This window comes from Hylobates moloch, unplaced genomic scaffold (assembly GCF_009828535.3).
Source record: "Hylobates moloch isolate HMO894 unplaced genomic scaffold, HMol_V3 SCAFFOLD_21, whole genome shotgun sequence".
NCBI lineage: Eukaryota > Metazoa > Chordata > Mammalia > Primates > Hylobatidae > Hylobates > Hylobates moloch.
The window spans coordinates 381,960-406,988 of record NW_026652296.1 but is presented as its reverse complement, the minus strand read 5'-3'; the positions used below and the strand labels follow the sequence as shown (position 1 = coordinate 406,988).

General features: G+C 55.1%; 2 protein-coding genes across 3 annotated transcripts; both read left to right on the top strand.

Annotated features, from left to right (window-relative positions):
* The first annotated feature begins 739 nt into the window (after positions 1 to 739).
* Positions 740 to 2,526, top strand: ABHD16B (abhydrolase domain containing 16B). Its single transcript, XM_032141950.2, has one exon. The coding sequence runs from the start codon at positions 841 to 843 to the stop codon at positions 2,254 to 2,256; it is 1,416 nt and encodes a 471-aa protein (XP_031997841.1). The 5' UTR covers positions 740 to 840; the 3' UTR covers positions 2,257 to 2,526.
* Positions 2,527 to 4,529: 2,003 nt separating this feature from the next.
* Positions 4,530 to 24,998, top strand: TPD52L2 (TPD52 like 2). Of its 2 annotated transcripts, XM_032141947.2 has the most exons (6): positions 4,530 to 4,650; positions 8,836 to 8,981; positions 13,200 to 13,348; positions 15,368 to 15,427; positions 21,203 to 21,304; positions 24,491 to 24,998. In XM_032141947.2, exons 1-6 carry the CDS (start codon positions 4,632 to 4,634, stop codon positions 24,519 to 24,521), a joined length of 507 nt encoding a protein of 168 aa, XP_031997838.1. In that variant the 5' UTR covers positions 4,530 to 4,631; the 3' UTR covers positions 24,522 to 24,998. The 2 variants fall into 2 exon arrangements, with proteins under 2 accessions (XP_031997838.1, XP_031997839.1); XM_032141948.2 differs by lacking the exon at positions 15,368 to 15,427.
* The last annotated feature ends 31 nt before the right edge of the window (positions 24,999 to 25,029 follow it).

The following is a 25,029-nucleotide window of genomic DNA, read 5'->3' as shown; positions in this document are numbered from 1 at the left end:
GAAAAGGGGAACATGCCATACCTCTCCAGAAAAGAGGGAGGCGCAGCCTGGGAGTGGGGGCTCAACCCGGGAGTGAGAAAGAGGAACCCCAGCCAGGCAGGACCCGCCCGAGAAGGTCACGGCTGTTGCTGGCAGCCAGTGAAAAGAGGATCCAGAAAAGGAGAGGGGCTTGTTTCTGGTCAGCACTGAAGAAGGAAGGTGTGGAGGGGAGGGGCCAGGCCGAGAGCAAATACCGCCTTTTTGGTGCAGCAGCCGCCCTGTCTCTGACCCTGGCCGTCCTGGGGAGATGAGGTTTAAACCAGCAGACCCTGAAGGGATGGGGGCAGGACCCACAGCAAGCCTGGTACAGGCGGAGGAGGCCTTGCTGTCCCTTTCTGGCCTGTGGGGTTGTCCATCTTAAGTTTAAGGAAGAAGGAGGCGGGGTGCAGGGACTCACACCTGTAATCCCAACACTGTGGGAGGTGGACGCGGGAGGATCGCTTGACCCCAGGAGTTCAAGACCAGCCTGGGCAGCATAGCGAGACCTCATCTCGATTTAATAAATAAGGAAGAAAGAGGGAGACAGTAGCTGCTCAAATCATGGGTGAGAAAGCTGGGCCTGGGAGCGTTTGGCTGGTGGGGTCTTGGCGAAGGCGGGGGACGGGCAGAACCGTGGGTTCATCATCTCTGGGAACGCTTTGTGCACCCATCACCTAGCAACAGGATGCAGCCTTCCCTCGGCCCTGGAAGGCTAGGTCACAAAGGCCATCAGGGCCTGTCTGGGAGCCGGTATCCCCTAAGACTGCCCTGTGCCTCTCGCGGTGACCCTGGCCCAGCGGCTGGGCGTTGGGGCCACCGCTCATGTGCGTCATCTGCTTCGTGAAGGCGCTGGTGCACGTGTTCAAGATCTACCTGACCGCCAGCTACACCTACACATTCCGCGGCTGGCCCGTGGCCTTCCGCTGGGATGACGTGCGCGCCGTGGGCGGGAGCAGTAGCCACCGGGCGCTGACCTGCGCTGCAGCCGCGGCGGGGGTGTGGCTGCTGCGGGAAGAGGCGCTGGGCGGGGACGCGCTGGGGCGGCCTCCACGTGGGGCTCGCAGCCAGGCGCAGTGCCTCTTGCAGCAGCTCCGCGAGCTGCCCGGCCAGCTCGCTAGCTACGCGCTGGCCCACTCGCTGGGCCGCTGGCTCCTCTACCCTGGCTCCGTGTCCCTGATGACGCGCGTGCTGCTGCCGCTGCTGCAGCAGGGCCAAGAGCGCCTCGTGGAGCGCTACCACGGCCGGCGCGCCAAGCTGGTGGCCTGTGACGGCAACGAGATCGACACCATGTTCATGGACCGCCGCCAGCACCCGGGCAGCCACGGGCACGGGCTGCGCCTCGTCATCTGCTGCGAAGGCAACGCGGGCTTCTATGAGATGGGCTGTCTGTCTGCACCGCTCGAGGCCGGCTACTCCGTGCTGGGCTGGAACCACCCCGGCTTCGGCGGCAGCACTGGCGTGCCCTTCCCTCAGCACGACGCCAACGCCATGGACGTGGTGGTCAAGTACGCACTGCACCGCCTGCACTTCTTGCCCGCGCAGCTGGTGGTCTACGGCTGGTCTGTTGGCGGCTTCACGGCCACCTGGGCCACCATGACCTACCCGGAGCTGGGTGCACTGGTGCTGGACGCCACCTTCGACGACCTCGTGCCGCTGGCGCTGAAGGTCATGCCCCACAGTTGGAAGGGGCTGGTGGTGCGCACCGTGCGCGAGCACCTCAACCTCAACGTGGCCGAGCAGCTCTGCTGCTACCCGGGGCCAGTGCTGCTGCTCCGACGCACGCAAGACGACGTGGTCAGTACCTCGGGCCGCCTGCGCCCCCTGTCACCCGGCGACGTGGAGGGCAACCGGGGCAATGAGCTGCTGCTGCGCCTGCTGGAGCACCGCTACCCCGTCGTGATGGCGGGAGAGGGCCGCGCCGTCGTCACCCGCTGGCTGCGCGCTGGCAGCTTGGCGCAGGAGGCCGCCTTCTATGCACGCTACCGCGTGGACGAGGACTGGTGCCTGGCGCTGCTGCGCTCCTACCGTGCACGCTGCGAAGAGGAGCTGGAGGGCGAGGAGGCCCAGGGGCCACACGGACCCGCCTTCCCATGGCTGGTGGGCCAGGGCCAGGGCCTGAGCTCGCGGCGCCGCCGGCGGCTCGCACTGTTCCTGGCTCGGAAGCACCTCAAGAACGTGGAGGCGACTCACTTCAGCCCTCTGGAGCCTGAGGAGTTTCAGTTGCCCTGGGGGCTGTAACCTATATGACCCAGTTGGGGATCACGCACTTGAACACCTTCCTGGCCTCCTTGGTTCACCTCCCCATACCCCCAACCACTGCGGGGGGCCGGCACCGACGGTGGGGGGGTGCTGGGGTGCTCCTGATCTGCTGTCTGGGGAAGGGTAGGCGGGTAGGCAGAACATGGGGACTTGGTGCCCTCCTTCCTTCACAGGGGCGTTCTGACCCTCCTCCCGTTCTTCGTTGCTGCGTCCCCTCCTTTCTGTCTTCCTCCTACTAATACTTTTGGCTGCCCCCACCGAGCTCCTAAGGGAATGAAAGGTTAACCTGACCCGGTTTATGGCAATGCTGTGTAATGGGTGCCTTGATCACCACAGAAGGATGATGGGAACAGGGGCTGTGGGGTCCTAGGGAGGAGCCCTTCACCTGGCCTGGGTTAGGATGGCTCCTGGGAAAACGATGCCAGCTGTGCGCTGAAAGTCTGTGCAAGCTGCTCCCGTGAAAAGGAGGACATTGGCATCGCAGGGCTGTGGGCAGGTCTTAGTGGCTGGACATTCCCAGGAGTTCGCACTGGCTATTATTCTGTAGGGCTCCCTCCCACCTCCAAACTCCTGGCTTCTACACCAGGGCATTCACAGGCAGATTGCAGACTCACATGGTGGCATGTGATGCTACAGATACACGTGCACAGGCCAGAGAACACTACTGCGTGTCCCCTGGAACCAGGCCTGGGCTGGACTTTGTTCCTGGCTTAGGGATGCAACACAGAATGAGACAAGGCCTCTGCTCACAACGGTCTGTAATGTCACATCTCTGTGGTCTGCCCTGAACTGTCTGAAGCAGGGACTATTGTCCCTACATGTCCCTAGTCCCTGGGCTGGCCCGGTTGGGTTGAGCAAGAATCTCTGGAAAGAATGAAAGGCAGCAAATGGAGAAAACATTACTGAGAGCACCAGAGCAGGATAAGGCCGTGGTGGTAAGGGACTCGGGCCTGTGCAAGAGTACCAGGAAGACACCTGTGGGAGGAGGTGGCCGGGTGAAGGAAGGGGCAGTGGGAGGAGCTTCCATGCCTAGGGACCAGTACCACCCCAGGCTGGAAGCCCAGAGTGGAGTCCTAGGACATCAGATCCTAAAGGGCTTGAATACCGTTTAAGGCTTTTCTTCGGGGAGCAAGTAGGAGCCAAAGAAGGGAAGTTGTGGGACTTGTTTTCGTGGGGCCAGTTGCCTGGTGTTCCAGAGTATCCTGGTTGCGCTTCAACTTGCGGAGTGACCTGGGGCAAGTGACTTTAACCTCAGCTTCCTCATCTGTGGAGTGGGGAGGGCGCAGCACTGGTCGCCCTGAACAGGAAGTGAGACAACCTCGGGGTGCACACGCGCAGGCCCCAGCCGCAGGGTCCACGCCCGACGCGAGGCGGCAGCGGCGCCTGCAGGGCGAGGGGACGAATCGCGATCTTTTTCAGCGTAACCCGCATACAATACAAAGTTCCCATAAAAAGGACAAACTAGCCAGGCGTGACGGGCGGTGGCTCACGCCTGTAATCCCAGCACTTTAGGAGGCCGAGGCGGGTGGATCACCTAAGGTCAGGAGTTCGAGACCAGCCTGGCCAACGTGACGAAACCTCCTTCTCTACTAAAAATACGAAAATTAGCCAGACGTGTTGGCGCGCGCCTGTAATCCCAGCTATTCGGGAGGCTGAGGCAGGAGAATCGCTTGAACCCGGAGGGTAGAGATTGGAATGAGCTGAGGTCGCGCCATTGCACTCCAGCCGGGGCAACAAGAGTGAAACTTCGTCTAAAAAAAAAAAAAAGAAAAACAAGGACCAACTAAAAAAAGAATATAAATACAGGACTTACGGGGGGAGGCTGACCCGTAAAGTAAGGGGTCGGGCTGGAAAGGATCTCCAGGGGTCAGAGTTTGAGCCGCCGAGGCGCGCGAGCCCCAGCACTCCTAGGCAGCTGCATTCGCCCCGGCAGATCCCCTGGGGCCCTGCGCTGGCTTTCCACAGCGCCATGTTGGACGGTCCTCCCACTTCCCACCTTCCTCGTCCTCCCGCTACTCTGACCGTTCTACCTGTGATTCTCGCTGGTGGAGTCAACCTGGAATGGATTCCCTCCGAACCACGCCTCCCTTTCCTGCTTCGCCCGCAGTTTCGGCCTATCAGGTTGAGTCGGGTAAACCAGGACGGGCCAAACGACGCTCTCATTGGACATCACTGGTGGGGGCGGGAAGAAGGCGGAGTACGTGCCCGGGCGGAAGTAGCCGTCGCATCGCGGTTACGTAACGCCGCGGAGCCGAGGCAGTTCCGCTGTCTGGTGTGTACGCGGCGAGCTACTCCCGGCGCCGCCCGCTCGGCTCTCATAGCGCCCGCGACAGCGGCCCGGCCGCCGCCTGAACATGGACTCCGCCGGCCAAGGTACCTGTTGGGCCGGGCGCCGCCGCTGCAGATGGGCCCAGGCCGCCCGGTGTTCTCCGTCCCCGGGGTCGCGTCTGCGACTCTCTGTTCTCTCGGTCTCTGTTCACCCACCCCGCGGCCCCTCTTCAGCTCCCAGCCCACTGACCTCGAAGCTTATGATGGTCGTGGTGTGTCTTTTGCCCGCGGCCCAGACCGCTTCCTGGGCTCTCTCCAGCCGCCCTCCCGGTCTCCTCTGGGACCGCTTCGAGGTGTGGTTCCCTGGCGCCCGCCGTTGCTCCCGTAGTTTGGGTTCTCTTGCTCCAAGCAGGTCTCGCTTATGCCGCCCACCCCGCACCCTGCTCTTGCTTGCTCTGCCACCCCCCGGTCCTTGCGCTGGGCCGTCGGGTTCACGCTCTCTGGCCCTGGACCCAGTCCGAGGTGTTGAGGGCGGCTCCCGAGCGGAGAAGGGGTCTTCGCGTTCAGCAGAGCTCCCCTTGGGCAGCAACTCTGCTCGGAGCTCAGCCTGCTGAGCGGTTGCCTCATGGAGAGGGGTGGAGTGAGTCAGGGGCACACCCAGCATACCAGGCCTGTTTCCAGAACGGTCGCCCCAGAGGAGTATGAGATGGCCACTGAGGGGCGTGGAGCGAGCCCGGGAGATTAAAGTCTTGAGAAGATGATACAAGTCTGCCTTCCATTTTGGGGCTCTAAAGAGGGATGCTAAATTTCTTTCTTTCTTTTTTTTGAGACGGAGTCTTGCTCTGACGCTAGGCTGGAGTGCAGTGGCGCGATCTCAGCTCATTGCAACCTCGACCTCCCGGGTTCAAGCGATTCTTCTGCCTCAGCCTCCTGAGTAGCTGGGACTACAGGCACGCGCCACCATGCCCAGCTAATTTTTGTATTTTTAGTAGAGGCGGGGTTTCACCATGTTGCCCAGGATGGTCTCGATCTCTTGACCTTGTGATCCGCCTGCCTCAGCCTCTCAAAGTGCTGGGATTACAGGTGTGAGCCCCTGTGCCTGGCCACTTATTAAGCTTTATAATTTCTGGGTGCTGCATTATTCTGGAGGGTGTTTTTTGTTTGTTTTTGTTTTTTTGAGATGGAGTCTCTGTCGCCCAGGCTGGAGCGCAGTGGCTAGATCTTGGCTCACTGCAAGCTCCGCCTCCCGGGTTCACGCCATTCTCCTGCCTCAGCCTCCCAACTAGCTGGGACTACAGGCGCCCGCCATCATGCCCGGTTAATTTTTTGTATCTTTAGTAGAGACGGGGTTTCACTGTTAGCCAGGATGGTCTTGATCTCCTGACCTCATGATCTGCTTACCTCGGCCTCCCAAAGTGCTGGGATTACAGGCGTGAGCCACCGCGCCCGGCCCCTTTTTTTTTTTTAAATTTTTTTTTTTTTTAGGGGCAGCGTCTCTCTCTGTTTCCCAGGCTGGAGTACAGTGGTGCAATCATAGCTCACTGCAGTCTTCAACTCCTGGGCTCAAGCGATCTTCCTGCCTCAACCTCCCAGGTAGCTGGGACTATAAGACTACAGGCGCACCATGCCAGGTTAATTGGTCTTTCTACTTTTTTTTTTTTTTTTGGGACGGAGTTTCGCTCTTGTTGCCCACGCTGCAGTGCAATGGCGCGATCTTGGCTTACCACAACCTCTGCCTTCTGGGTTCAAGCGATTCTCCTGCCTCAGCCTCCCGAGTAGCTGGGATTACAGGCGTGCGCCACCATGCCCGGCTAATTTTGTATTTTTAGTAGAGATGGGGTGTCTCCATGTTGGTCAGGCTGGTCTCGAACTTCTGACCTCAGGCGATCTGCCCGCCTCGGCCTCCAAAAGTGCTGGGATTACAGGTGTGAGCCATTGTGCCCAGCCTCATTTGTCTTTTTTTAAATAGAAGAGAAAGGCTGGGCTCAGTGGCCTACGCCTATAATTCTAACACGTTGGGAGGCCGAGGCCGGTGGATCACTTGAGGTCAGGAATTTGAGACCAGCCTGACCAACATGCCAAAACCCCGTCTCTACTAAAAATAAAAAAATTAGCCGGACATGGTGGTGCGCTCCGGTAGTCCCAGCTACTTGGGAGGCTGAGGCAGGAGAATCGTTTGAACCCAGGAGGTGGAGGTTGCAGTGAGTGGAGATCGTGCCACTGCACTCCAGCCTGGGTGGCAGAGTAAGACTCGTCTAAAAAAAAAAAAATGAGAATCAGTGGATAAAAAAGTGGATACACTTCGTTTAGAAAGCGTTTGTCGAGTGCCAAGGAAGTGCACAGCTCCAGTCCTGTGGGACATTTGAAGGGAGTGAGATGCAGCCAGCTTTTAAGAAGAGTGTCTTTGTTAAGTGCATTCAATCTGATTTCGTGTTGTCTTTTAATTTAAAAGGCTTAGTTTTTCTTTTCTTTTTTTTTTTTTTGAGACAGTCTCAAAAAAAAAAAAGAGTAGAGATGGGGTTTCACCATATTGCCCAGGCTGGTCTTGAACTCCTGACCTCAGGTGATCCGCCCGCCTCAGCCTCCCAAAGTGCTGGGATTACAGGTATGAGCCACCCCGCCCGGCCAGCTTTTCTTTTATTTTTTTAAAAAGAATTTTTTTTTGGCCGGGTGTGGTGGCTCAACGCCTGTAATCTCTTGGGTTCAAGTGATTCTCCTGCCTCAGCCTCCCAAGTAGCTGGGACTACAGGTGCGTGCCACCACGCTAACTAATTTCGTATTTTTAGCAGAGATGGGGTTTCACCATTTTGGTCAGGCTGGTCTCGAACTCCTGACCTCATGTGATCCGCCTGCTTCGGCCTACCAAAGTGCTGGGATTATGGGCATGAGCCACTGCGCCCAGCAGTAAGCCTGTTTCTTTTCAGAATGTTCTGGTCAACAGGAAAAGTGTTATAATAGTCGTGTGCTTGGATTTGGAGAGAATCGAAATAGACTATTTTTCCTTACATGAAATCTTGTAGACTTTTAGTGTAGTCAGGAAGATGCATTTGACATGAAGAAAAAACAGTGGCTGCATCTGGCCGGGCGCGGTGGCTCACGCCTGTAATCCCAGCACTTTGGGAGGCAGAGGCGGGCGGATCACGAGGTCAGGATATCGAGACCATCCTGGCTAACACGGTGAAACTCCGTCTCTACTAAAAATAAAAAAAATTAGCCGGGCGTGGTGGCCGGCGCCTGTAGTCCCAGCTACTCGGAGAGGCTGAGGCAGGAGAATGGCGTGAACCCGGGAGGCGGAGCTTGCAGTGAGTCGAGATTGCGCCACTGTACTCCAGCCTGGGCGACAGAGCGAGACTCCGTCTCAAAAAACCAAAAAAAAAAACAATGGCTGCAGGACTTTGAATGTGATCTGGGTGTAGTTGAGGTGTGTGGCGGCAGCACGCTGCTCTGCACCTCTCCGCCTGCTGGCGGCCTTCTGGCAGTGGGATGAGAATCAGGAGGGAAGTAAAGGGAATTTTGTTTTGCCGACTCCCTGAAGGAGCTGAATGAGCAGCATGTGCCCTGTCAGATGTGTTGAGAGGAAACTGATGCTTATTGTGTATATTAACCATATTAAGTTCCTTTTTTCAAAAAAAGTGGCAACGTGTCAGGGTATGGTGGCTTACACCTGTAATCCCAACACTTTGGGAGGCCAAGGCGGGCGGGTCACCCGAGGTCGGCAGTTGGAGACCAGCCTGGCCAACATGACGAAACCCCGTCTCTACTGAAAATACAAAAAGTAGCCGGCGTGGTGGTGTGCGCCTGTAATCCTAGCTACTCGGAAGCTGAGGCAGGAGAATCACTTGAACCCGGGAGATGGAGGTTGCAGTGAGCTGAGATCGCACCCTTGCACTCCAGCCTGGGTGACAGAGTGAGCTCCATCACAAAAAAAAGAAAAAAAAAAGTGGAAGATCTGTTAGACTGAGCTGCTTTCTTTGTAGCAAGGGTTTCCTGCCTCCGAAGATAGTGTTCTCACTGAGAAGCCAGAATTCGGGTTTGGCTGCCTTGGGCCGGCATTTCTCGTGCCCTGAAGCAGCACAAGTGGCATTGGCTTTTCATCTCAGGTGGCCTGAGGTGTGGCTGCCCTCGTCTACTGCCCATGCTGTCCTCACAGACCTTTCAGAGAAGATGTGTTAGTCTCCAGGGTCTCACCCACTCCCACCTTTGCTTTTGTCCTGCTAGAGACCTCTACCGTATTTACTTGGAAGTAAGTAACTTATTTGACACCTTGTGGCCTCATTTTGTCTCTGGCAGATATCAACCTGAATTCTCCTAACAAAGGTCTGCTGTCTGACTCCATGACGGATGTTCCTGTCGACACAGGTGTGGCTGCCCGGACTCCTGCTGTTGAGGGTCTGACAGAGGCTGAGGAGGAGGAGCTCAGGGCTGAGCTTACCAAGGTGCTGTGGCTTGGCTGTCTGTCCTGGGTGAATTGGAGTTAAGGCCCTCTTGGATTAGTGAGAGGCCAGGGTACTGGCCATGCTTGGGAGGAATTGTCCTGGGTGGTCACCTACCCTGCTCTGTGTTCCCAGTGATAACGGGGTTCCCTTTGTCTGTGCCCAGCTCCATGCACTGGACTCAGAGCCACCTGGCAGTGGAGACAGGGCGTGACTCCCTTCCCATACCTCTGTGTCTGGCCCTTCCTAAGTGCTCCCTGAGGAGTGTTCACACATGACTGCCTCTGAGCAGCCATCTACTGCGAGTGTCTCTGTTGGAATTAACACTTGATAGTCATTTTTAAGACCCCATGAATCTCTCTGTCCTGGATCTTAAGTTTTCTTTTAAAAATACTTATTTTGGCTGGATGCAGTGGCTCATGCCTGTAATTCCAGTGCTTTGGGAGGACAGGGTGGTAAGGTGGGAAGATCACTTGAGCCCAGGAGTTTGAGAGCAGCCTGGGCAACACAGTGAGACCTTGTCTCTACCCCCAAAAATTAGCCAGGTGTGGTGGCATGTGCCAGTAGTCTCAGCTACTCAGGAGGCTGAGGTGAGAGGATTGCTTGAGGTCAGGAGGTCAAGGCTTCAGTGAGCTGTGATTGCATCCTGCACAGCAGCCTGGGTGACTGGACGAGACCCTGTCTCAAAAACAAAACAAAAACTTCTTTCTAAAAAGTATTTATGTGATCTTCTTTACATGGGAGTCCCTTAAGAGTAATGTAGGAATTAAGAACAAAAGCCTCCAACCATAATTTTTAGTCAAACCAACTGCCAAGAGTTTTCTTTTCACCCTGTGATGTAGTTTAATGCTGAGACTGAGGACCAGGTTTCAGATCCCGAGGACATCACACAGCTATTTCTAGCCTAGAAGATTAAAGGAGAGTAGCAGGAAGTCCAAGGACACTTTGCTTTCCATTTAAATTCAGAACATGTGAGTTTAGAAACTAAATCCACAAGGTTTTTTTCAGAGTTGAATTACAATAAGGTGAAGTTCTTTTTTTGTTTTGTTTTGTTTTTTTTTTTGAGTCGGAGTCTCTTTGTTGCCCAGGCTGGAGTGCAGTGGCGCAATCTCGCCTCACTGCAACCTCCCAACACCCAGGTTCACGCCATTCCCCTGCCTCAGCCTCCTGAGTAGCTGGGACTACAGGCGTTCACCACCACGCCCGGCTAATTTTTTTGTATTTTTAGTCAAGATGGTTTTTTTTTTTTTTTTTTTTGGAGAGAGTCTCGCCCTGTCACCCAGGCTGGAGTGCAATGGTGTGATCTCGGCTCACTGCAATCTCTGCCTCCCGGGTTCAAGCGATTCTCCTGCCTCAGCCTCCAGAATATCTGAGATTACAGGCGCATGCCTCCATGACCATCTAATTTTTGTATTTTTAGTAGAGACAGAGTTTCACCATGTTGGCCAGGCTGGTCTCAAACTCCTGATCTCGTGATCCACCCACCTTGGCCTCCCAGAGTGCTGGGATTACAGGTGTGAGCCACTGCGCCCGGCCCCTACACTGTGCCTGGCCCCTACAAAGTGAAGTTCTGTATTGCTTTTTTTTTTTTTCTTGAGACAGAGTCTTGCTCTTTCGCCCAGGCTGGAGTGCAGGGGCATGATCTCAGCTCACTGGAGCCTCTGCCTCCCTGGTTCAAGTGATTCTCATGCCTCAGCCCTCCAAGTAGGTGGGATTACAGATGCCTGCCACCATACCTGGCTAATTTTTTTTATTTTTAGTAGAGACAAGAGTTTCACCATGTTGGCCAGGCTGGTCCCGAACTCCCAGTCTCAAGAGTTCCGCCCGGCTCAGCCTCCCAAAGTGCTGGGATTACAAATGCAAGCCACTGTGCCCAGCCAAGAAAAAGAATTTTTTTTTTTTTTTTTTTTAAGGACAGAGTCTCACTGTGTCGCCCACGCTGGAGTGCAGTGGCATGATCTCGGCTCACTGCAGCCTCCACTTCCTCCTGAATTGAAGTGATTCTCTTGCCTCAGCCTCCTGAGTAGCTGGGATTACAGGCGTACAGCACCATGCCTGGCTAATTTTTGTATTTTTAGTAGAGACAGAGTTTCGCCATGTTGGCCACATTGGTCTCGAACTCCAGACCTCAGGTAATCTGCCTGCCTCAGCCTCCCCCTATAGTGCTGGGATTACATGCAAGAAGGTGTTTTTTTTTTTGAGACGTTTTGCTCTTGTTGCCCACGCTGGAGTGGAATGGTGCGATCTTGGCTCACTGCAGCCTCTGCCTCCCAGGTTCAAGTGATTCTCCTGTCTCAGCCTCCCGAGTACCTGGGGTTACAGGCGCATGCCACCACGCCTGGCTAATTTTTCTATTTTTGGTAGAGACGGCGTTTCATCATATTGGTCAGGCTGGTCTCAAACTCCTGACCTCAGGTGATCTGCCCGCCTCGGCCTCCCAAAGTGCTGAGATTACAGGCGTGAGCCATCGTGCCCAGCCAAGAAAGAGGATTTTTAAAGAGAAGCTAGTCATATATGAGCTGAAGATACTGAGAACTCATTCTACGTGGTAAAGCTTTGAATGATGCCCCTTTCAGAGGTCATGTTCTTTTATTTATTTATTATTTTTTTTAAGACCTGAGAAAGTTCAAGTCTTCATTATCAGGAATTTTTCTGTTACTCAGTTCTAACTACCTTAAGCACAAAAGATAATTTACCTTTTGGTTCGTGTAACTAACTCTTGCCAAGGTTTGGAATTGACCTCAGGAACACAAGTGTTTTCTTAAGGGCACTTTTTCTGTCACCTGTGTCACTATCCATCTGCCTCCTCCTCCCTGCATGTGGAATTCTATGAGTGCAGATGGTGACCGGCTGCCAACAGTTCTAGATTCTATTGTCCAAGCCCAGACCGAGAGCCCTGAGGGAAAAGGATCCTCACTGCTTTTTGTTTGTTTGTTTGTTTTTGAGACAGTCTCGGTCTGTCACCTAGGCAGGAGTGCAGTGGCATGATCTCAGCTCACTGCAACCTCTGTCTCCTGGGTTCAAACAATTTTCCTGCCTCAGCCTCCCGAGTAGCTGGGATTACAGGTGTGCACAACCATACCTGGCTAATTTTTGTATTTTTAGTGGAGACGGGGTTTTGTCATGTTGGCCAGGCTGGTCTCAAACTCCTGACCTCAGATAATCCGCCTGCCTTGGCCTCACAAAGTGCTGGGATTACAGGCGTGAGCCACTGTGCCTGGCCAGGGTCTTCACCGTTTTTTTTTGTTGTTTTTTTGTTTTTTTGTTTTTTTTTTTGAGATGGAGTCTTGCCTTGTCGCCCAAGGAGTGCAGTGGCACAATCTTGGCTCACTGCAAGCTCCGCTTCCTGAATTCACACCATTCTTCTGCCTCAGCCTCCCGAGTAGCTGGGACTACAGGCACCCGCCACCATGCCTGGCTAATTTTTTGTATTTTTTAGTAGAGACGGGGTTTCACTGTGTTAATTGTGTTAGCCAGGATGGTCTCGATCTCCTGACCTTGTGATCCGCCCCCCTCGGCCTCCCAGAGTGCTGGGATTACAGGCATGAGCCACTGCGCCCGGCTGGTCTTCACCTTTTTAATACCATGCCCAGTCCCAGTAAAGAGCTCGGACAAGCCTGGCGTGGTCACCCTGGGCCATTCCTCATGACCACAAACGGACATAGTGATTGGGAGCTCTCCCAGAACCGTTTAGCTGTGGGGCATGGGACAGTTCTCTGGAGTCAAGTTCCTAGTACCAGATAAAAACAGATGTCTGCTGGCCAGGCGTGGTGGCTCACGCCTGTAATCCCAGCACTTTGGGAGGCTGAGGTGGGAGGATCACCTGAGGTTGGGAGTTTGAGACCAGCCTGACCAACATGGTGAAACCCCATCTGTACTAAAAATACAAAATTAGCCGGGCATAGTGGCACACGCCTGTAATCCCAGCTACTTGGGAGGCTGAGGCGGGAGGATCACTTGAACCTGGAAGGCAGAGGTTGCGGTGAGCCGAGGTCATGCCATTGCACTCCAGCCTGGGTGACAAGAGCGAAACTCCATCTCAAAAAAAAAAAAAACCCAAAACCCCAAAACCAGATGTCTGCTGTAGATGCTGTTATTCCTAGGACGAGTTAATGCTTCGGTAAGCGGAAAGTTCTTGTGTAACTCATGGCACTGTGCATGAGGATGTTAGTCACTTCCTGCGGTAGTGATGGCTCATCATGTCAACTGCATGCTTTGCAGGTGGAAGAGGAAATTGTCACTCTGCGCCAGGTCCTGGCGGCCAAGGAGAGGCACTGTGGAGAGCTCAAGAGGAGGCTGGGCCTCTCCACCCTGGGGGGGCTGAAACAGAACCTGTCCAGGAGCTGGCATGATGTGCAGGTCTCTAACGCGTAGGTACCTGCCCCGGGCGCACCCCTGGGGGCTGAAGAGAGCGTGCACCACACGTGCCCCTGGCATGCGGGGGTGTCATCATGCCCAGGGGCGAGTTGCAGCCATGGAATTGAGTGGCCTGTTTGGAAGGAGCCAGAGAGAGGCTCTGAGCCCTTGGCCCAGGGACTGTGCCTTATTTGTTCGAAAAGCTTGGTGTCTACATGTGTTTTATTATTTTTAGGTTTTTGTGTACTTTACTTATTTTTTATTTTTTATTTTTTTTGAGACAGAGTCTCACTGTCGCCCAGGCTGGAGTGTAGGGGCGTGACCTTGGCTCACTGCATCCTCTGACCCCCGGGTTCAAGCGATTCTCCTGCCTCAGCCTCCCAGGTAGCTGGGATTACAGGCGCCTCCCACTGCGCCCGGCTGATTTTTTTTCTTTTTTTTTTTGTATTTTTAGTAGAGGTGGGGTTTCACCATCTTGGCCAGGCTGGTCGTGAACTCCTGACCTTGTGATCCACCCACCTCGGCCTCCCAGAGTGCTGGGAATAAAGGCATGAGCCACCGCGCTGACCTTTTTTTTTTTATTATTGTTATTTTTTGAGATGGTCTCGCTCTGTCACCCAGGCTGGAGTGCAGTGGCGCAATCATGATTTGCTGCAACCTCAACCTCCTGGGTTCAAGCAATCCTCCCAACTCAACCCCCCTCGTAGCTGGGACGACAGGCATGCGCCACCATGCCTGGCTGATTTTTTCACGTTTTATAGAGACAGGGTCTTGCTTTGTTACCTAGGCTGGTCTCAAATTTCTGGGCTCAAGAGATCCTCTTGTTTTGGCCTCCTAAAATGCTTGGGATTACACGTGTGGCCACCACACCCGGCTTATATATGTGTTTTTAAAAGGCAGACACACTGGCTAGTTGTCCTGGTGGAAAATGATAGGAAGACTGTGTTTCAGGGTCCAGACTTGAGAGAGCACTGATCAGGTCCTTAGCAAGAATGGTTTTTCTGTGGTCCTTATTGTGGGTGTGGCATGGTCACAGCCTCTGACCCAGATATGGCCATATGGGCCGGGCATGGTGGCTCATGCCTATAATCCCAGCAGTTTGGGAGGCTGAGGCTTTTGTATCACTTGAGGTTAGGTGTTCAAGACCAGCCTCACCAACATGGAGAAACCCTGTGTCTACTAAAAAATACAAAAATTTAGCTGGGTGTGGTGGTGCGCAACTGTGATCTCGGCTACTGGGGAAGGTGAGCCAGGAGAATCTCTTGAACCCGGGAGGCGGAGGTTACAGTGAGCCAAAATTATGCCACTGCCCTCCAGCCTGGGTGACAGAGCAAGACTCTGTCTCAAAAAAAAAAAAAAAAAAAAAAAAAAAATATATATATATATATATATATATAGGACCATATAGTCCCACAACCCTAGGGACTCTGACCCTCCCCGATGACGATGTGGTCCTACGTGACGACATGGTCCTGTAACCCTGGGACACCTGTCCCAGATGTCGCTCAGCTCTGAATTTGGGGAGTGCTGCTTTCTCACTTGACCCTGTCCATGTGGCTTCTCTGAAACATACCCTTCAAGGTGGAGGCGGGTGTGGAATGTTTCCCAGATGCCATGTTCCTACAGAAAGACAGAACAAGTCACATTTCATAAATCTCACATATGAGAGGCCCATGTTTTTGTCCTAGGACGTCATAAGTTTTGAATCCCAAGGATGTTTTGGGGCTGTGGGCTGTGCCCTTCCAGTCCCCCACAGCAGTGCTGTTCCCCAAGAATCTCCTAGGGAGAGACCAGGGGCTACTGCCAGGTGACAGAAAAGGGAACGTCAGTTCCGCCACACCCACAGCTCACCTGGCGGCCTGGGGCCTGCACAGGGCCTGGTCGAGGCAGTGGACCCCATTTTTGGGCCGTCTGTGGAGTTGATGTTCCTGCCAGCTGGTCCTTCTCTGTCTTCCCTGGAACTTCACCTGCAGTTTGATGCCTGAGTTAAAATTGTTCTTCTAAATAATTCACTATAGACTTTCTGTTTTTAGCTATGTGAAAACTTCTGAGAAACTTGGAGAGTGGAATGAGAAAGTGACCCAGTCAGACCTGTGAGTGCCTGTATCATCAGCACCTCCTCCTTCCTCCTCTCCGCCTCCTGACACTCAGTCGGGGAAGGGGGCTGTGCACACTTGGCACCAAGCTTGTTTCAGTATTTGCTGGCTGTTTTTTTCTTACTATAACTTTTCTTCTCTCAGGTAAACTATCCTTTAAACTTTTGTGGAACAGGGAATAGTAGCTGAGAGAAACTCACTCAGCCACCTGACCACGCTTAAAACTCCCCTCTGCCTGATATGCGTCCCTTATGTAAGAGGCCTGCACTGGTCCTGGCTGTATCTTTAACTAATAGAGCTCCTTGGCTTCCAGCAGTGCACAAGCTGGACGACACCACTTGGCCTGGTTTTGCTGGTGGCAAATTTTTGTTTGTTCTAACCCTAACCCTTTTCCCTGCTTAGCTCCAGCTGTTGGGTTCTCAGAATTGCTTTCCCCCTTTAGGGGTAGTTCTTGAGTGGAGGGCGTGGTGTAGGATATGCTGGTGGAAATTTGAAATCCTCACGGTCTGGGAGGCACCGCATTGTCGGAGCATCAGCCAGTGTGGATCAAGTGTGGATAGTTTCATATGTGTGTGTCAGTGGTGTATTTCAGAGTGACTCCTAATATTTGGAGATCCTTAAACTAGATAATAGCACTTCATTTACTTGTGCTCTGATCTGATTATAACGTCTTTAAACTGAGGAGGGGGATATTTTTAAATAGTCTCTGTGGGATTTGTTCATCTGTTATTTAGAAGGAAGCGCTGTAATGGTTGCCACAGAACATGGGCAGAAAGTCCTCCCATGTTGGGCTGAAAGGAAGTGGTTGCTGCCGAGCTTGTCTTGAAGGTCCTGGGGGACCAGGCTGGCACTCTGTGCACGTGGAGCTTTTGCGTCTGGTGTCACAGTGGGAGGCTGGTGTCAGGAACCCCGGGTGGTTCCCAGCATGTTGCCCTGGGTATTCCAGGGACCCCGGCGGTTTGTGGGCATGGCTACAGCAGCCAGCTGTACATCTGGGTGCTCTGGGGACCCGGTCGGTTCATGGCATGTTGACCTGGGTGTTTTTTTTTTGTTTTTGTTTTTGTTTTTTTTTTTTTGAGACGACGTCTCGCTCTGTTGCCCAGGCTGGAGTGCAGTGGCGCCATCTCGGCTCACTGCAAGCTCCGCCTCCTGGGTTCATGTCATTCTCCTGCCTCAGCCTCCCCAGTAGCTGGGGACTACAGGCGCCCACCACCATGCCCGGCTACTTTTTGTATTTTTAGTAGAGACGGGGTTTCACAGTGTTAGCCAGGATGGTCTCGATCTCCTGACGTCGTGATCCGCCCGCCTCGGCCTCCCAAAGTGCTGGGATTACAGGCATGAGCCACTGCGCCCAGCCTGACCTGGGTGTTCTAGGGACCCTGGTGGGCGGTGTCTTTTGGGCTGCGTTGAACAGTGACTTTGCTGGGCAGCAGATGTTTCCTAGGTTGGGACAGTGACGGTCATCCTTGCAGTTGGGGCATCAGGCAGACGCACAGTGCAGACTCAATCTGAAAATAGTCTTAGGAGACTTCAGTGCTGTTTTGTAAAACCAACTGACATAAAGCTGCCGGGATCCTATTTCAAACAAATAGTGTTTCAGAGAGCTTATTACAACACTCAACATCCCGACCCCTCTGGAGAAACCTGTGGCTCAGCATGGAAGCATATGGCCAGTGCATCACCTGGCAGAGGCCATTCCCCTGAGTTCTGTGGGGAGAGCTGTCAAACTGACGGCTCCAGAGTGGAAGTGTTTCTGCCAGGACGGCCCAGGCCGAGGGCGATGGTTTCTGGTGGGGCGGTTCAGGCGGAAGGGATGTGGCTCGGGAGGTGGGGCCTGAGGATCTGGCCATGGCGTGTGCTCTTCCTGGCTGGTGCCTCTCCTAGTCAGCTTCAGGAGATGGGCTGTAGGTGTGCCTCCACCGCCTAGAGTTCTTGCAAAGGAAGGCAGTAAAAGCTCCCTGCATCCTGACCCACATGTTTGTAGATCTTTTCCGCCATTGGCGCCCTGGAGGATGGATGGGAAGGAGAACGTGGCCGGTGGGTGGAGGATAGCGCCGGTGCCTGGCCCCATGAGGCTGCGATGCGGCCACATTCTCAGTGGGTCATGTCTGAACGCGAGAGCAGCTGTGTTCTGCGAGTGGTGAAATGATTGCCTGTTGCATTCTGTTTATAGGCAGAGGTAACTAAAAACCTCAGTGCTGAGAGGGGCATTATATAGATCCTGCAGTTATGAGCCGGTTCACTTGGAGTTGTTTTGGTTGCAGGTGACAGAAAGCACGACTCGAGGTAGCATCAACCAAACAGGGAGGTGGGAGCACTCACCTGGCGGAGAAGTCCCTGCCCCCACTGCTGCAGCCCAACAGTGTGGCCCCATATGGGTCTCCCTGGACTAATGGCTGTGGCCTTGGAGGTGGTGTGCTCTGGCCAGGCCTGGATCATTTGTCCACCCTGAGTGGGAGTGGGGGCAGCCCCCAGAGACAGACTCAGGAGAGGGGGAGTGCAAGGATGTCCCCCAGATGCCCTGTGCTGCCAAGGGGACAGCTCACTGGCAGTGGGACGAAACTGCTGTCTGTCCAAGGCTCTCTTCCTAGAAGGTCTTAGGAACTCCCAAATGGGTGCTGGCTGGGGTTGCCCAGCCCGGTGCTCTCAAGGAGAGCTGAAGCTAGTTATTGGGTGCCGATGCTGGCTCTGACCCCTGCCCCTTCCTCCCCGGCTCAGCTTCCCCATCTACCATGGAGTAATAACAACCCAGCCTTCTGGTCCGCTCAGGAATGTGTATGCCTGTGTGTTTGAGGCTCTCAGAACAGGCCTGCAGCGCTGTGAGCCTTGGAAGGGGGCCTCACAGCTGCTGCCACCACCTCGGAGGCCCGGGATGGGACTGAGAAGGGGAAGGGAGAGGTCAGAGCCACAGCTGTCGGGCAGGGACCTGCTGTAGGAAGAGAAGGCCAGGGAGGTGCTGGTGGTGGCCTCAGGCTGTGCAGGTGATGCCCATTGTTTCCAGGGCCATCCCAGTTTGGAGGTTCCTGTTTCTAGAGGAGGTTCCCTTGTGACCCTCTTTCCACACCCAAGCAATGCTGAGGGCGTTGGGGCCCCCAGGGACTTGAGTGTGGTTTATGGCATGGCAGGGACTGACCACAGTGGCACCTCTTGTCAGTGGTCAGTGGGTCCTGAGGGACCCTCAGGACCCTCCTCCTTGTGTGGGTGGCACTTCCTCACCCACAGGTCACGCTCAGAACCTGCATCTCATTCCAATCCTTGTGTGGGTGGCACTTCCCCACCCACAGGTCACACTCAGAACCCGCATCTCATTCCAATCCTTGTGTGGGTGGCACTTCCCCACCCACAGGTCACACTCAGAACCCACATCTCATTCCAATCCTTGTGTGGGTGGCACTTCCCCACCCACAGGTCACGCTCAAGACCCGCATCTCATTCCGAAGGCCGGGCACAGGCAGTTGTTTTCTCTCCAACTTCGGTTTCCCCATCCCCACTCTCAGGGCACAAATGCACGTGTAGCTTCCCCATGCCTACTCTTTAGGCACAAATGCAGGTGCAGCTTTCTCATCCCCACTCTTTAGGCACAAATGTAGGTGCTGTGAGGACTTTAGAATCCTCTGCTGCAGGTGACTTTGCTTCAGCGAACCACAGAATGTTCACATGGTTTTATGCATTTGTTATTTCAGGGAAAATCAAGGTTAAAGATGTCTTCAGAATTTGTATTTTTCGGCTGGGCACAGTGGCTCACATCTGTAATCCCAACACTTTGGGAGGCTGAGGTGGGCAGATCACGAGGTCATGAGATCGAGACCATCCTGGCTAACATGGTGAAACTCCGTCTGTACTAAAAATACAAAAAAATTAGCCGGCTGTGGTGGCGGGCGCCTGTAGTCCCAGCTAGTCAGGAGGCTGAGGCAGGAGAATGGCGTGAACACAGGAGGCGGAGCTTGCAGTGAGCCAAGATGGTGCTGCTGCACTCCAGCCGGGGCTACAGAGCAAGACTCCGTCTAAAAAAAAAAAAAAAAAAAAAGAATTTTTATTTTTGAAACTAAATGTAGCAGGTCATTAGTTACTTATAACTGGTGTTTTATTAATAAAAAAAAAAAAATTTAAAAACAGCCATGGTTCCAGCTGCACGGAGCCTGGATGGGAAAGTGCATCCTCTGGGCTGGGCGTGGTGGCTCACACCTGTCATCCCAGCACTGTGGGAGGCTGAGGCGGGTGGATCCCCTGAGGTCAGGAGTTGAAGACCAACCTGGCCAACATGGTGAAACCCTGTCTGTACTAAAAAGACAAAATTAGCAGGGCGTGGTGGTGGGTGCCTGTAATCCCAGCTACTTGGGATGCTGAGGCAGGAGAATCTCTTGAACCTGGAGGCAGAGGTTGTAGTGAGCTGAGATTGCACCACTGCACTCCAGCCTGAGTGACAGAGCGAGACTTTGTCTCAAAAAAAAAAAGAAAAGAAAGAAAGTGCATCCTCTGGTAGGCCTTGGGCTGGGGGCAGGCATGAGAGAGCTGTGCTGGGAGGTGCTGCCAGGGCACACTTGGTGGGTCACACGCTCCTATCAACTGTTTGGGGGCTGGAGAGTAGTAGCACTCAGCTCACACGGGCCTCCTGCAGGGAGTGGTGGGAGGGCCTGTGAGTAAGGGCTCCCGAAGGCCCGTCGTTGGGACCTGGTGTCACCAGTGGGAGCGGGAGGAGCCTGCGCCTTCTCTGGCGTCAGTCACCCCAGATGCCACTCAGGGCTTGACTGGGTTTGCCAGCTCTCCAGATTGGCACTGGTAACGCTGAGATGGTCCTGGGAGCCCGTCTCCATTCAGCCTCGAGTTCCCTGGCTTCACTGAGGGAGGAGCTGTGATGAGGTGGCTGTGGGTTCGCATTTTGGGCTTTGTTATGTCGGAGTCTGCTGTGTTTTGTGTTTATGGTGGCAGCTGGATGAGGGCCAGCGACTTCAGGTGTTGGCTGTCATGGTGGGCCCAACAGAATCCCTGCAGCCACAGCATCCTGCCTGCTACCCTTTGCCTGTCCTGCGGACGCCGAGGCCCTGAAGCTTTGCTTTGGTGGGATATAGAGCTGGAGGGGATAGAAGCGGGGCCTTCACTAGGGGCCAGGACAGACCCTTGCACTGTGAAAAGAGGCCTGGGAATGGAACTGTCCGATGTTCTGAAGGCACACGGGGCCCCGCCGTCTGGAGCAGGGGCACCTTGCGGGCTGCATGGCCACTCTGTGATGCTCGTTCCCCACAGACGTGGTTGAGCTTGCATTTTCTCCCCTCAGCACAGTCTCATTTGGGAAGAGGAAAGGGAACCTTGCACGCATGGGCCGGTCGGGGCACTGAGAGGCCTTTCTGCTCTGGCACTGCCTGCCAGGTGTGCACCTCAGGGGGCCCGTCTGCTCTAGCAGGCAAATGGGGCATGTTCTCTGTAGTCAGAGGGGCTGTGGGAAGACAGGAAAGCGGGCTTAGTAGGTATCAGGCGAGTGGGTGAAATTGGATTGTGAGATGAGAAAGCAGCGTCATTGCAGGGCTAGGGGGCCGAGACTCGGCAGGGTCGCTGAGAGCTCAGTGAGTGAGCAACGCACAGGCTGCTCCTCGCTGCAGGGGCCTCTGAGGGCCGAGGGGCTCTGGGCCTGCACCCCCTCTGTAGACACCTGGCAAGTGTCCACCCCTTGCCCTAGCTCCTTTCCTCAGTTTTCCTCGGGTGTGCTTTGTTTGCTTGGCTGTGGGTGGTGACCCGCCCATGCTGTCTGGTTGATTTAACTGGTGTGTCTTCCAGCTACAAGAAGACTCAGGAAACTCTTTCACAGGCAGGACAGAAGACTTCAGCTGCCCTGTCCACAGTGGGCTCTGCCATCAGCAGGAAGCTTGGAGACATGAGGTGAGACCCAACCCTGACTCTGCTGCCCTGAGACCTGGCCAGGAGTGAGATGAGGTGTCGGAGGCGCTACAGGAAGCCTGCTTGGAGATCAGGGCTCAGATGCACTGGCTCAGGGATGTGGCCATCATGGCCCCGACCAGTCTGTGTGCGGACCCTTGCCTGGGAGGCTCGTCCATCCCCGTTGGCTGCTTTTCTGCCATTTCTGTGTTCTTCAAGGAGGGTTGGCTGCCACTGCTGTTGGGTAACTTGTGGTGCTCAGCGTTAGTGAGGGAGGAGTCTGCACCTTGAAGACTCCTGCACTGAGAGGCAGCGACTCCAGCCTGGGGGTCAGAGTCAGGTCAGCGTGGGACAGCAGTCCTCCACCATCTCCAGGACAGGGGCTCGGCATGGTACTTCCTCAGGGTGTTTCCCAGGTCTCAGAAAGTGCAGTCAGACGCCAGGAGGCCCTGAATGAGCCTTCTCTCCCAGAGGCTGGTGAAAGCCTCCTGGCCATCAGAGGTCCCTCAGCAAGCAGGGCTGGGGCCAAGGAGTGAGCAGGGGGCCGGCGCTTTGTGGCTGGCACGTTTGCTCTTCCTTCCCTGTGCTAGGCTCCCTGACCACAGCATGGTGATGAGGGGATTGAGCCAGAAGCCTGGGTATGATGCTTGGCTGGGCTACCTCCTGGCTGGGCACCCCAGCTGGGCCTCGGGCACACCTTCTTTCACAGGGGTTGTAGGAGTGGATGATATAGGTTGTCGCCATCACCAGCATCCTGGCCCCAACTTCTGGGTGCTGCTGCCCACCGTGCCCTGACCCCTTTCCCATTCTCAGAACTGGTCTTCTGGCTTTTGGATCTCAGAGAGCGCCTCCCTGTAGCTCTGACCCAATCCTGGCAAAGATGGGTGCAGGATTCCTAGAGGACCGGTGTATGGAGCACAGTGCTGACCCCACCCAGCCCTCCCCTCTTCCCCTCTTGTGGCCCTTGCAAGATTCAGAGATACATACATCTCCTGCTGGGCTGGCTCCCTGCCTGCCTGCCTGCCTGCCTGCCTGCCTTAGGTCGGGTGTGTCCTGCCTGCCCGTCTGTGGTTGCCAGGTGGGGGTCGTCCTGCGCCAGTGTTCTCTCACCTGACCACTGAGCCACAGGCCAGGACGCAGACGGCCACACACACCCAGGGACCCACCCTGCCAAGCAGAGGGGATGGCCACTGCCTAGGAGCTGTGCCCACTTTTATTTTTGTTTTTTTGAGGTAATCTACCTTCCCGTCCCTGCAACTTCTATTTTGCGAAGTTTTAAACCTCTGGAGAAGCTGCACAGTCATCAGTACGCAATGTGTGTTTCCTCTGTGCACCCTCACACGCCCAAGGCTCCACACTCCCCAGCAGCTGTGATTTGGGAGGTCCTTGTGGGGCACCCTACAAATGCAGGTCTTCCCCACCACTGCTGAGCTTTGGACCCCGGAGGGACCCCCTGAGCTTCAGCTGAGCCCAGCCTCGCAGGGCTGTTTTCTTCCCGAAAATGCTGGTCTCACCACAGAGCATCTTCAGGAAGTAACAGGTGTCTGTTGTGCCTAAATTATGCTGGCCATCAGGAGGCGTTTGCCCACTCTTAGTGTCCCTACTCCCTTTTGAGTTTGTTCAGAGCATCGTGGTGGAAATGAAGGGGCATGCGGAGCCCTCGGCACTGATTGGAATAGCCGAGCACAAGCCAGTCCTGGGGTTTTGATCCGGGCATTTGATCCTGGCCTGTTTTTCTCTGGAAGCACAGGGACACGGTCGTAGTTCTCCGTCTGCTCCTCCTCCTCTGATGGAGAGAAAGGCTTTTGCTCTCTGCTGAGTCCTGGGGCTGGCAGCTGTCCCCTGTGTCGTGTAGCCTCAGGGCATGGCTGGCAGTGAGCAGAGTTCCTGTTACAGTGACGCTGGCACAGCTGTCATGTGCCCAGCCACACTGTGCCACGTGTTTGCACATGTGCCCTGGTATGTGGGGCCAGCTGGGTGAGCGGGGCCTCAGGCTGACCTGGGAGGAGCCAGCTCTCTCCGATTGGCTGGCCATGTTCACGGTGCTCGTGGAGGGTCCTGTTTGCTGGTGTGTCTTGCCCTGCTTGCTCCTCTGTGTTTGCAGTGGTGGTGGGAACTCTGACGTCTGGAGCCCCTGGTGTATCCCCATCATCTCCCCAAGCAGTCACAGGTGGTTTCTGAGGTCTGGGCCCGTTCACCTCTTGACTTAGAGACTGAGGTTGAGAGCTCACTGCTTCCTGAAAGTGAAAATTGGGTTCTGGGGTGTTTATATCATGGGTTTAGGGCTGGATGAACCCCAGCGGACCCCTACTGACTCTTGGGCGGAAGTCCCTCCAGACAGTTGCGCAACGCCCATGTCCATGATGGGCCTGTCCCAGAGCAGCCCCGGTCTGTGAGGCCTTTGGTGTGCCCTGGGGCACAGGTGATGGGGATGGGAGGAAGGGAACTGGATTCAGGTCAGAGTGGGGTGTTTATACCAGGGTCAGGTCACCATCTGGCTCCCTGGTCTCAGATGAGGCATCGGCCCTCTCAGGACCTCGGGCGAGTTGAGCATTTCTCAGTTCTTCAGTAGCTCCCTCCGTGTCGGAGTGGGCCTGGCTGCAGTGAGTGGCGGCAGCTGCCCTTGGACACACAGGTTTCCAGGTTGGCGTCTGTGTGCATGGATGGAGTTCAGAGCAGAAATGCTCAGCGCCAAGGGTGTCCCACATCCTCCTGCGGTGCGTGTGCCCCCTCAGCTGATGCGCTTTGGGGAACACGGGCCGCTCGTTCTGTGGAGCTGGCCAAGCCCAGCTGTCGTGCTGTGGCACGTTTCATACCTGTGCGCTGCTGGATGGGCCTGTTGTGCTCCAGGTGCTGTGACTTCTCCAAACAGGTGTGCCTTGGGGCCTAAGGCGTGGACAGGGCGTGGACCCAGGGGCCTGTTGTGCACAGCCGTGAGGCTGAGCAGTTGCTAGTCAGGAGCTTGCGAGAGCCTCCTGTTGACTCAGGACTTGAGGAGACTGGAGACAGGGCTGCTCTCCCTGGTGGTGTGCGGACTGGAGGAGCTGTCCTGGAGGGTCTTCCCCTGCTGGGCCTGACTGAGCATGAGCAGGGGGCCTCCCTGGGGGCTCCCCGAGGAGGGCTGTGAGTGGGTGCTGGCCTCCCTTGCTTACACTTCGTTTCCTCTTTTCTCCTGCTGCCACCTTCCAGGGCTCATCCATTTTCACACTCCTTTAGGTAAGGTTGAGCCTGGACACACCTGCGGAAGACTTTTCTCTGAATTGGGGCAGGGTGGACTCTGGCAGGGCCCGTGGGTGGCTGTGCTGGTAGAGGGCAGGTGAAAGTGGGGTCACCCCTTCCAGGACAGCAGTGCCAGCCAGGCAGTTGCTGCATCTCGGGGAGCAAAGCAGCAGCATGGGATTGATGCAGAGGCCCCCCCAGAACCCCCCGGCCCTTCTGTGTCCCCTCCTCGTTCCTCCCCCCAGGCTCACAGGCCGCCTGCTGCCGGGTCTGTGAATAGTTACTGGCCTGGCCTCCAGGCCTGAGTTTACTCCTGAAAAGGAGCCTTTTTTTTTTGAGATGGAGTCTTGCTCTGTCGCCCAGGCTGGAGGGCAGCGGCGTGATCTCGGCTCACTGCAAGCTTCGCCTCCCAGGTTCACGCCATTCTCCTGCCTCACCCTCTTCGAGTAGCTGGGACTACAGGCGCCCGCCACCACGCCCGGCTAATATTTTTTTTTTTTTTTTTTTTT

What these genes read in the sequence shown, in the direction of transcription:
- ABHD16B (XM_032141950.2), top strand. Translation starts at nt 841, where the DNA reads ATGTGCGTCATCTGCTTCGTGAAGGCGCTGGTGCACGTGTTCAAGATC.
- TPD52L2 (XM_032141947.2), top strand. An exon ending in AAAGTGACCCAGTCAGACCT is followed by an intron (nt 15,428 to 21,202) that starts GTGAGTGCCTGT and finishes TGTGTCTTCCAG; the next exon opens with CTACAAGAAGACTCAGGAAA. An exon ending in AGGAAGCTTGGAGACATGAG is followed by an intron (nt 21,305 to 24,490) that starts GTGAGACCCAAC and finishes GCCACCTTCCAG; the next exon opens with GGCTCATCCATTTTCACACT.